This window comes from Suncus etruscus, chromosome 4, assembly GCF_024139225.1.
Source record: "Suncus etruscus isolate mSunEtr1 chromosome 4, mSunEtr1.pri.cur, whole genome shotgun sequence".
NCBI lineage: Eukaryota > Metazoa > Chordata > Mammalia > Eulipotyphla > Soricidae > Suncus > Suncus etruscus.
This window is the reverse complement of record NC_064851.1, coordinates 45932383-45945116: the sequence shown is the minus strand read 5'-3', so window position 1 is coordinate 45945116 and position 12734 is coordinate 45932383. Positions and strand designations below refer to the sequence as shown.

The 12734-nt window shown below is 41.8% G+C and overlaps 1 protein-coding gene across 1 annotated transcript in view; it reads right to left on the bottom strand.

The window, feature by feature from the left end:
* CCDC18 (coiled-coil domain containing 18) overlaps nucleotides 1-12734 on the bottom strand; it is a 100467-nt gene that overhangs the window by 53325 nt on the left and 34408 nt on the right. The window contains 4 exon segments of the mRNA XM_049772563.1: nucleotides 562-678; nucleotides 4317-4394; nucleotides 8342-8476; nucleotides 10672-10803. Of these exon segments, the coding sequence (XP_049628520.1) occupies nucleotides 562-678; nucleotides 4317-4394; nucleotides 8342-8476; nucleotides 10672-10803 (462 nt within the window).

Genomic DNA, 12734 nt, shown 5'->3' with positions numbered 1-12734 from the left:
TCTCCGGGCCCATATCTATATATATTTATCTAGATAGATAGATAGATAGATAGATAGATAGATAGATAGATAGATAGATAGATAGATCAGGGCCGGAGCAATGGCACAGCAGTAGGGCACTTGCCTTGCATGTGGCTGACCTAGGACAGACCGAGGTTTGATCCCCGACGTCTCATATGGTCCCCCAAGCCAGGAGCGATTTCCGAGCCCAGAGTCAGGAGTAACCCCTGAGTGTCACCACGTGTTGCTCCAAAAAACAACAAAACAAAACAAAACAGGGGCTGGATAGCGCAGCAGTAGGGCGTTTGCCTTACATATGGCCGACTTCAGAGGGACCAGGTTGGATTCCTGGCATCCCATATGTTCCCTCAGCCTGCCAGGGGCAATTTCTGAGTGCATAGTCAGAAGTAACTCCTGAGTTCAGCCAGGTGTGGCCCCCAAAACCAATTAAGCAATAAATAAAAATATAAATAATATAAAAATATGATCAAAAATATATAAATATATATGATTATCTCAAAAAGAAATAACTTGAAAATAATCTATAAAGAAAATGGCTACCTCTTCAGATTTCTTCTTTAGCTGTTTTTCAAACTTTTCCTTATTTCCTTCCAACTGATTTAAGTGCAAGGCAAGTTCTTCCTTACAAATTTCCAATGCTGAGTCTAGTTGTCTGACCTAAAAAGGGGAAAATCAATTCATCTCAATAAATATTAACATTAATAAAGCTTTACAATATGTTCTACAAGGTACAAATGTGTCCCTTAATTTTTCACTACTTTAAAAGGTGAATTCAGTCCTACTTAAAATATAAAATGATATGACAGAAGAAATTTATTTAGAAAATAAAGTTCTTATGGCAAACTAGGGAACCTAAGCTGGAAAAAGACCACAGTACTGCAGAACAAAGAATACAGAGAACAAGAAAAGAAGGGATGCATGTTTAAGGTCATGGTATTATGAAAGAGAAAATTGGAAATCTAACCTAGGGAAGTCAAGGCTTCAAGAAATTCAATCTCTTCAAGAGATTAATGAAGGAGATTGGTGTTAGGAAGACAAGATTGGTAAAGATTAAGGGAGCAAATTATAAGAACCTATAGGTCAAATATTCCTAAAATCTTTCCTTAAAAGGTAAGCTTTGTTTAAGCCTGCTCTTTAAGTTCCTTCATAAAGAAAATTTGGAAAGAGTATAAATTGATGTATCATGCATATATTCTGGACATGCTGAAATTAGAAAGTAAAAATATTCTATTGGCGAAATAATGTAGAAGGCTACTTTTGCTGTGAATGAATGAAATATTTTCAAAAGGCAGCAATATGGGGCCAGAGATATAGCACAGCAGTAGGACATTTGCCTTGCACACAGCTGATCCAGGATGGACGGTGGTTCCATATCTCACATCTTACGCAAAAGTCAATACAAAGTAGTTCAATGACTAGAATCAAAATTGAGAAAAATAAAGGCAGAATGCTCTAAGATTTGAACCTCAGACAGACATAACAGACAGACATAAACAAAGTAGACTATGTCAAATTTAAAAGTTTCCACATGACAAAAAAATAAAAACATGGGCTAAAATTAAGATACAAAATTGAATGGTGAGAAATTACCCTCAATACATCAGATAAAGGAGTAATACCTAAAACACTTACAAAGATCAACAACCAAAAAAAAAAAAAAAAATCCCAAAACTATACCAAAAAATAGGGAGGAGAAATGAACAGACATTTCCTGAAGAAGAAAGATATGCACAAAAAAAAGTGTTCATTATCACTTATCATGGAAATCTAAATCAAAATGACAATGAGATAGCATCTCTCATCAGTGAGAATGTCAAAAAACGAAACAAAACAGGGTGCCGAATTGACAGTACATCACATAAGACGTTTGCCTTGCATGTGGCCGACCCGGGTTCAATCCCCAGCACCCCAGCCTACCAGGAGTGATTCCTGCGCACAGAGCCAGGAGTAACCCCATGAGCACTTCTGGGTGTGGCTCCACAATCAAAAACCAAAAACCAAACAAACAAAAACACCAAACTGAAAACAATCTGGTGGGGGATGTAATGAGAACGGAATGCTCATCCACTGCTGGTAGTAATATTGTCTTTTAACCATGTGGAAAATAGTATAGAGGTTCCCCAGAAAAGGAAGACCATAGCTACCAAACAACATAACACTTTCTCTCTCTCCCTCTCTCTCTCTCCTCCCCTCCCCTCCCCTCCCCTCCCCTCCCCTCCTCTCCTCTCCTCTCCTTTCCTCTCTCGGTTTTTGGGCCATAACCAGCAGTATTCAGGGGTTATTCCTGGCTCTGTACTCAGAAACTAGTCCTAACAGGCTTTGGAGACCAGATGGGATGCCAAGATCTAACTTGAGTCAGCTGCCTGCAAGACACCCTACCTGCTATGATATCACTCTGGTGCTCTCTCTCTCTCTCTCTCTCTCTCTCTCTCTCTCTCTCTCTCTCTCTCCCTCTCTCTCTCTCTCTGTGTGTCTCTCCTTTTTGTCTCTCCCCTCCCCCCTTACCTCCCTCCCTCTCTTATTGGGGGGGCACACTCAGCTGTGCTCAGAGCTTACTCCTGGTTCTGCACTCAGGGATCACTCCTAACAGTTGTTGAGGGACCATTGGGAATGCTAGGGCTCAACCCAGGTTGATTTAATATCAACCCAGGTTAGTTTGGTACAGTAAACAATGAAATATTATGCAGATACAAGGAATAATGAAATAATGCAATTCATTGCAGCTTGAATGGAGCTGAAGGATATTATATTGTGAAGTAAGTCATAAAGAGGACAAATACGAGGTAATCTCACTAATCTGCGATCAAAGGTATCAAAGGGGAGGATGCCCAGACTACCTTGGATCCTAGATTATAGAAATGAGAAGGGAAAGGAAGGAAAGAAATAAAGAGGGGAATATAAGAAGAGGTAGATGGGAGGTTAACAGGAGTGGGGCCAGGTGGGCCTAAGGCACATCAGTGGTAGAAAGGGGAGGTATATGTACATATCTAAACCACAGCACCAGAAACACTACAAGACCCAAACTACAATAACTAATCTTATAAATGTGCTTGTCAGATAGACTGGGGGAAGGGAGGGAACTTGAGGACACTGAGGAGATGACACTGGAGATGACACTGGAGGTGGAATTGGTGGTAAGGTGCCTGCCTCGCCTGCGCTAGCCTAGGACGGACCGCGGTTCGATCCCCCAGCATCCCATATGGTCACCCCAAGAAGCCAGGAGCAACTTCTGAGCGCATAGCCAGGAGTAACCCCTGAGCGTCACAGGGTGTGGCCCAAAAACAAAACAAAAAAAAAAAGAACAATGTTGTAAACCACATTATCTTAGTTAAAAAAAATTAAGTGAAAAAAAGGAATGAGAGGGCTGGAGTGAGAGCACAGTGGGTACTGCATTTGCCTTGCATACAGCTGCTACCCCTGGCATCCTATATGGTCCTCTGAACCTTCAATGAGTGATTTCTCAGACTAGGAGCAACCTGAGTGACACTGGTTGTGGCCCCCAAAACAAACAAACAAAAGAAATGAGATAGGAGGCCTGCTGACAAACAAACAAATTTGCCTGGTTCAGTCCCTGGCATCTCATATGGTCCCTGAGTACAACCAGGAGTAATTCCTGAGTTAGAGCTGGAGTAAACTTCTAATCATCGCTAAGTATGGTCCATAAAATTAAGTAAACAAATAAAAGAGACTAGAGAGAGTATCTATCGGGGAGGCATTTACCTTGCATGTGGCTGATCTGGGTTTGATCCCTAACCTCTCAAAAGGTCCCCTGAGCATGGACAGGAATAATTTCTGAGTGTAGAACCAGCAGTAAACCCTGAGCATAGCCAGATGTAGCCCCCCCAAAAAACAACAAAAGGAATGAGATATTGATGGACTCAGGCCACAGCTCCTGAACCTTTGTTCGCTGCTCTGCCCTTCTAGGTGGCATTAATTTCAGGCTGAGATCACCAGCCATACTCAGAGCAAGAGGCAGATCCACTCCCTTCTTACTAGGAGGTCACAACAATCTCCAAGACAAAAATAGAAAGAATTGGGGCTGGTGAGGTGGCGCTAGAGGTAAGGTAAGGCGCCTTGCAAGCGCTAGCCAAGGAAGGACCTCGGTTCGATCCCCCGGCGTCCCATATGGTCCCCCAAGCCAGGGGCAATTTCTGAGCGCTTAGCCAGGAGTAACCCCTGAGCATCAAACGAGTATGGCCCAAAAACAAACAAAAACAAAAACAAAAAACCCACAATAAAAAAATAGAATTATTTAAAATAAAATATAGAAATATCATAAATAATGTCATACTAGCCTTTATTGTTTCCTCAGATACTTGGTTCTGTAATGCTTTCAAGGCTTCATCTTTCTTCATATTTTCCTTTTCCATTTCCTGAAAATATACAGAATGTTAAAAAAATTAAGCATTTCTATGCTTATATTAATAATAAGCTGTTCAAAGTTTTACTCAGTTGGTGTCAAGTAGATAGTACAGTGTGGGTAGAGTGCTTGCCTTGTACACAGTTCACATGGGTTTGATCCTGGGTACTCTATATGGTTCCCTGAGATCCACCAGGAGTAATCCCTAAGCCAGGAGTAAGTGTTGAGCACTGCGAGGTGTGCCCCCCAAAACAAGTTAACAAGAACAAATTTTATTCAATTTAGAATTAAAGATGTATGTCAAAGGAATAAACCTTGAAATATTTGGTGCTGGGCCCAGAGAGATAGCACAGCAGCATTTGCCTTGCAAGCAGCCGATCCAGGACCAAAGGTGGTTGGTTCGAATCCCGGTGTCCCATATGGTCCCCCGTGCCTGCCAGGAGCTATTTCTGAGCAGACAGCCAGAAGTAACCCCTGAGCAATGCCGGGTGTGGCCCAAAAACAAACAAACAAAAATTGGTGCTTTCAATGCTGTCTGCATCATAACCTACAATGTGTACTTTTTAATCTCTTACTCTTTATTTTTTTTTATTTTTGTTTGTTTGATTTTGGGTCACACCCAGCAGCTCTGTGCTCAGGAATCCCGGTCGGCAGCATGTAAGGAAAGTGCCCTACCCTCTGTAATATTACTCTGGTCCCTAACTCTATTTTTTTTTTTTAAATACAACTGTTTTGGGGCCGGAGATATAGCACAGCAGTAGAGCATTTGCTTTGCACGCGCCAACCCAAGAGATGGTGGTTCAATTCCCAGCATCCTATATAGTCCCCCAAGTCTGCCAGGAGCAATTTCTGAGTACAGAGCAAGGAATAACTCATGAGCACTGCCACGTGTGACCCAAAAACAAACAAAGCCCCCCAAAAACAAAACAAAAAAAACAGCTGTTTTGTAGGATAAAATGAGTAAACTGCAGATTCCTTGAGGTTTTGAGCTTTGCTTGCCCTCTGATTTGTTCCTGGAAATGGCATTTCAAATAACGAGAGCAGCAAGAACATTTTTGAGGAAGATTTATATGAGGAGGATATAATTCTCACATTGGTTGCAATTGAAGACAAACCTAATGAAAAAACATCAAGTACTTACTAAAGAAGAACAAAGTGTTTCTTCAACTGCAGAAGAAAATCCTAGAAAAATGAGGAAAGTCAAAACTTCCCTAACACTTCCTTTGCCGACCATTTTGCTTCCAATTTATCAAGTGCATCGGGACATTTTGCTTAACTGGTGTCAACAACTTGGTATAAGTACTAATGGCCAGAAAATGGAAGGTTATTAGAGGATCCTAAAATATGCTTATTGTGAAAGTAACCAGATTATTCTTAAAATTCCTAAAAGTAAGCCCGATTGCACTCACGTTCAAGTGAATGCAAGACAGACCCCAAGAAAACAAGGCTTCCTAAAAGCCAGAAGATGAGTGAGAGAAAAAAGGGGAGATGAAGTGGTAACTTCTGCTCAGGAAGCAATGTTGGTAGCTTGAGCAAGAATTGCTGCAAGAGGGCCGGGCGGTGGCGCTAAAGGTAAGGTGCCTGCCTTGCCAGCGCTAGCCTTGGACGGACCGCGGTTCGATCCCCCGGTGTCCCATATGGTCCCCCAAGCCAGGAGCAACTTCTGAGCGCATAGCCAGGAGTAACCCCTGAGCGTTACCGGGTGTGGCCCAAAAACCAAAAAAAAAAAAAAAAAAAAAAAAAAGAATTGCTGCAAGAGGGGCTGGAGAGTTAGCTGGAGATAAGGCATTTGACTTGCAAGCAGAAGGTTGGTGGTTCAAATCCCAGCATCCCATATGGTCCCCTGAGCCTGCCAGGACCAATTTCTGAGCATAGAGCCAGGAGTAACCCCTGAGCGCTGCCAGGTGTGACCCAAAAACCAAAAAAAAAAAAAAGCTGCAAGAACCATTTGGCCTAAATCTGTAAATTCACAGCAAATTCCTTTTTTTTTTTTTTGGGGGGGGGGTCACATCCAGCGATGTTCAGGGGTTACTCCTGGCTCTGTGCTCAGAAATTTCTCCGGCCAGGCTCAGGGGACCATATAGGATGCTAGGGATTGAACCTGGGTCCGTCCTGGGTAGGCTATGTGCAAGGCAAACACCCTACTGCTGTGCTATCATTCCAACCCGAATTCCTCCTTCTGTTGAGATTTTTCTCCCTCAAGCCTCTGGTGTCAGGTGGTGTCCATGACAGACCTCTCTCAGTAGAGACAAAAGGTTGGGTGCACCTACAGTTCCATGTAGTTTAGTCTTGGGTACCTGCCACTTCCAAGAGAATGATTTGTCTCTTCCTGTTACCAGCCTGTACTTTCTCATTCCCTGACCTACACGATAATATGTTTTCTAAATATATTATCATGTCATCTGCAAACAGTGAGAGTTTGACTTCTTCCTTACCTATCTGGATGTCCTTGATATATTTTTCTTGCCTAATCGCTATGGTAAGTACTTCCAGCACTATGTTGAACAGGAGTTGTGAGAGAGGGCAGCCTTGTCTTGTACCAGAATTTAGAGGGAAGGCTTTTAGTTTATCTCCATTGAGAATAATATTTGCCATTGGCTTGCAGTAGATGGCCTTGACTACATTGTGAAAAGTTCCTTTCATTCCCATCTTGCTGAGGGTTTTTATCAAGAATGGGTGTTAGATGAAGATAATATGTTATGCCCTGAATGTGCTTCAAGGAATAAGAAGCTGATGAAAAATTTAATGACACCTAAAAGAAAGAACTGTCCCTTGAAGACATCAGCATCATTCCTTTTGGACTTGGGCAATGAATAACTGGTGAAGAAATCACAGCTATTTTTGATTTGCATTCCAAAGATTGCAATACTGTGTTCTATTTGTCCTTGTTACAGATATGAATATCTGAGCCTATAACTGAGGCTATCAAAAGTGAGTTCTGCCACTTAAAATATTTAGTGATGTTATATGGAGTATAATTTTTTTCAGTTAGTACAGTTAATTTTGGGAGGCGAAACAGTGGAGGCTTCTTTGAACACAACTGGCCCCAAAACAAAACAAAAAGTTTTCATTTTTAACAGGATTGGGTTTTCAAAAAAATTAAATAAAAATTCTCATCTACTCCCACCCTTACAATTTCCCTATTGTCAGTCTCTTGTACCACACTGACAAAGTTGTTAAACCTAATCATCATTATAACTCAAGTTCCATAGTTCATAATTCCTGACATTGTATATTTTATGGGTTTTGACAGTCACATGACATTTCAAACATTACAATATCACAGAAAGGAATTTCACTGCTCTCAAAATTTCCAACCTTCCATTTTTTCAACACCCCCTTAAATCCTGACAAGCACTGATCTTATTGACTCTGTAAAAGCTCTGCTTTTTGGAGCCAGAGCGGTGGTGCAGTGGTAGGGTATTTGCCTTGCACACAGCTGACCTAGGATGAATTGCGGTTCCCCCAAGCCAGGAGTGATTTCTGATCGCATAGCCAGGAATAACTCCTGAGCATCACTGGGTGTGCCCCCAAAACAAAAACAAACAAACAAATAAAAGCTCTGCTTTTCCAGTTGTCATATAGTTGGAAATATATAAAGCATGCAACCTTTTCTGACTGGTTTTTCTCACAAAACTCATTTCCATTTTCTCCTATATTTATGACTGGATAACTTCTTTGCACTGAATCATATCCCATTGCCAATGAATACACTTGTGATTGTTCTATGGAAGGTGATCTTGTTGTTTACAAGTCTTAGTAAATATAAATAAGCATACTACAAGTATTTTTATGTGGGCGTTTGCATGTAGGAAGCCCAGATTCAATCTCTCAGCACTGCTTGGTTCCCCAAGCCACAAGTAGTTCCTGAGCACCAAGCCATATATATCCCAAGCACACTGGTAGTGGCATAAATACCAAAAAATTAAAGTAAACAGCACTTTTAAAAAGATTACTTACCCCTTTGCTTTCTGTCAAGAGTCTGTCTAATGATTCAAGATGATGCTGTTTACATATTATGTCTTGTTGCAACATGGACATTGTCTTTTCTTGTTCTTTAAATTGTTGGTCTTTTTTCACTAGTTGAGATTCAAGCTAAACATAAAAACAGGATTTATTATTTTTCATATTATATTTCTAAAGCAAAAAAGAAATTGACACATCTAAAATGCTCAGGACTTACTCCTGGCTCTATAGTCAGAAATTACTTCTGGCAGTGCTGAGGGACCATATGGGATGGTCCCAGGGTAGGCAATGTGGAGGCAAGCGTCCTATTTGGTGTACTGTGGTCCCAGATATCTATAATTTTTAAACATTTTAAATATCTGGCCAGAAGTGGGTTCAGGTGAACTCTTAGTGGTCCTCAGGTTCCCCCTTCCCTCCGTACTCCAGGGGGGAGGTGCATGGGGAGGAGGGCAGGCAGACATCTGGCTTCCGGTTTCCTCTTTGATACTGGAGACCAGCTCTTGCCAGGTATAGGGTTTTTGGAAGCCCCATACCAGAACCTTTCTCCCTAGCCTGGGGAGTGATGGGAGGCGTGGCAGGCCCCCAGCCATCCTTGTCTTTTTCCCCTGACTCCAGGCCTTCCCTGGGTGCCAGCTCAGATGGCCAGAAATGGGTTCAGGTGGACTCTTAGTGGTCCTCAGGTTCCCCCCTCCCTCCGTACTCCAGGGGAGAGGTGCATGGGGAGGAGGGTGGGCAGACATCTGGCTTCCAATTTCGTCCTTGATTCTGGAGACCAGCCCTTGCCAGGTATAGGGTTTTTCTCCCCTAGACTTCAATCTTTCCCTGGACACTGGTCTAGGTGGACTCTATAGGGGTCAACAGGCTTTCCCCCTATCTCTCCCTACACTAATGGGAATGCACTCTGGGGAGGAGGGCAGGCTGTTCTAGCACTGGTTTATATTGGGACAGTCGGTGGAAATTTATTCTCTTTTTTTCATATTGATATTGTGTGCATATATTCTATATATCCATAATATCCATCTTGTATTGGGATCTTGATACTGCCCTACAAAGCTCATTTCTAATATTTTACTGCCTCAGTCCCAACCCTTACTTCCCCCCATCCTCCCATGTAGGTGCAGCTAATGACATGAAGCTCACCACATAGAGTGATAAGTGCAGTTAGAGAAATAACTACACTGAAAACTATCATAACAATGTGAATGAATGAGGGAAAAAGAAAGCCTGTCTCGAGTACAGGTGTGGGTGGGGTGGGGAGTGGGTAGATCTGGGAAATTGGTGGTGGGAATCCTGCACTGGTGAAGGGGGGTGTTCTTTACATGACTGTAATCATACAAGTACAATTATATTTGTAATCACGGTGTTTAAATAAAGATAATTTAAAAAAAATTTTAAAAATTATTTTCTGAAAAAAAAAACATTTTAAATATCTGCAGGACCCGAGCAGTAGGGTGTCCCCCTTGCATGTGGCTGACCTAGGATGGACCATGGTTCGATCCCATGACGTCCCAAATGGTCCCTCAAGCCAGGAGAGATTTCTGAGCGCATAGCCAGAAGAAACCCCTGAGCGTCACCGGAAAAGAAAACATTTTAAATATACAGAAAATACTAGCAGCCCCGGGGGTGAGGGAGGAGGATAAGGGAGGTAGGACAGGAATGGAAGTGGAGGGAGGACAATTCGGTGATGGGAATTCCCCTGATTTTATGTTAATAGGTACCTAAAATATTATTGTCAATGATATGTAAGCACTATGATTAAAATAAAAATTATATTAAAAATTAAATATACATTGGGGCCGGCGAGGTGGCACTTGAGGTAAGGTATCTGCCTTGCAAGCGCTAGCCAAGGAAAGATCGCCACCGCGGTTCGATCCCCTGCATCCCATATGGTCCCCCCAAGCCAGGGGCAATTTCTGAGCCCTTAGCCAGGAGTAACCCCCGAGCATCAGATGCATGTGGCCCAAAAAACAAAACAAAAAAAAAATTAAATATACAGAAAATAATTTAATACTGTATATTAAATTACTACTGAAATTACATACAATTTATATATACAGTTAAATTTCTGTTTCCCTTCTTTTAGAAAAGAAATGAAACTTATATGCCTATGTTTTATTCCTTTTCTCTACAGTGCTATTCCCAAACAGGTATCTTCCATTCTCATGTTTTATTCTCATAAATATTTTTGCTTTGAATATATATATATATATATGCAGATCCACAAATGACAGTTTTAAAAAATACAAATATACAAAAATATTCACACTTCACACAAGTTTCACCCTTGTATTTTCATATCTGATCATCAAAATATAATATCTTACTCTTTCAATCTGTTTTTCCATTTCTTTATACTGTTCAAGATGAATTTTCTTTGCTTTTTCAAAAGCTAAGCAAATTTTCTCATGCTCTGTATTGATATTGGTTTCTAGACTTCTTATCTTTTCATTCTTTTCCTAAAAAAATACAAACACAGTTAAACAGAATGAGGTCAAGAACTAATTTTATGTAAAAGTACATTGAATTATGTAAAAGTACATTAAATTGGTCAAACTTCATTCTTTAAAACTTCAAAAATACTTAAAAAATAAATTATTTTTGAAAAATTATCAGTGAGATGATTTAAGCTATGATAAAATACAGGAGGAAACAGGAGCCAAACAAACAGTATAGAATGAAGGATGCTTCCCTTGCACATCACAACCCAGGTTTGATCCCTGGCACTTCATAGAGTTCCCCTGATCCCTGCCACAGAGCCGGGAGTCAGCGCTGAGTACTGCCAGGAGTAATCCCTGAGCAGGAGTTAAGTTCGGAGCAAATTGAATGAGGCCTAACTCCAACCCCAACCCCCACAAGATATTGGAAGCATACTGGTGGGCTGCCAATGTAGTTCAGAGGTAGAGCATTTGATTTTCATTCAAGAGACCCTGAATTTTATCCTTGGAATGAGTGGAGGAATTTGGGTGGGGAACAGAAAAAAAAAAAGAAACTAACGACAATACTATTATTATGTCCTTCAATTCTTTTTTTTTTTTTTTTTGGTTTTTGGTTTTTGGGCCACACCTGGTGTTGCTCAGGGGTTACTCCTGCTGTCTGCTCAGAAATAGCTCCTGGCAAACGCCACTGTGCTATCTCTCCGGGCCCTTGTCCTTCAATTCTACTGAGATAAAAATGAGAAATTTTAGATGCTACCTTGTCATAAAAATCTATTAAGGAGGCCGGGAGTCTCTGCCAGCATGGGGTTCGGCAGGCCTCTGCCATGCCAAAGGCCTTCTTTTTTTTTTTTTTTCTTTTTTGGTTTTTGGGCCACACCCGGCAGTGCTCAGGGGTTACTCCTGGCTGTCTGCTCAGAAATAGCTCCTGGCAGGCACGGGGGATCATATGGGACACCAGGATTCAAACCAACCACCTTTGGTCCTGGATCAGCTGCTTGCAAGGCAAACACCGCTGTGCTATCTCTCCGGGCCCATGCCAAAGGCCTTCTTAACCAGGTTTGGGGGGGTGCGGTACTTGGGTGATCCCAGCACCCCTCTACCACCTTGCTCCGGATCTCCAGGGCTTCCTCTGGGCCACGTGCCTGGACAAGCCAACAAGGTGGGTCCCTTGGAGGAGCTTGAAGGTTACCCAAGGCTTAACTTGTGGGTGCTGAGTGTTGCTCGGTTGCACTAAAGCAGTCACTGGTAATTTCTTACCAGTCTATATGTTCAAAACTGTGCGGGGGCACAAGATATTTTAATAGTACTCTCTATCCTTGAATTATGTTTTTGTGTATGCAGAATGTCCATTTTGTACTCTGTCCTTTCACACACCCCTATAAAAGCTCATTTTTCTCTTTAACTCTCTCACCCCCTAACATCATTAATCCACATTTACCCTTATTAACTTCAGTATTGCAGAGTCCTAAGTCACAGACCAAAATGGTGCACTGGAATTAACACCCCTCCCCAACTATTTCAAAAGGCATAAAATGGACACGTATGTCTTTTCAACATTTTATGTGTATTTTCTTTGACAGCTATAGATCTTGTTGAGTATTTTCTTATACAGTGACGATTTTCCCCATTTTTCTTTTTTTTTTGGTTTTTGGGCCACACCTGGTAACGCTCAGGGGTTACTCCTGGCTATGTGCTCAGAAGTTGCTCCTGGCTTGGGGGACCATATGGGACACCGGGGGATCGAACCGCGGTCCGTCCAAGGCTAGCGCAGGCAAGGCAGGCACCTTATCTTTAGCGCCACCGCCCGGCCCCGATTTTCCCCATTTTTATATCTTTTCTTCTCTTTGTGAACTGTTCAATAGGGAATTTGGTGAAAGAGTCCCTCAGTTTAATGCTTATGTTTGAACCAAGTCACAGGTATTGTTGGACGTGCTCTTACGCCCCCATATGCA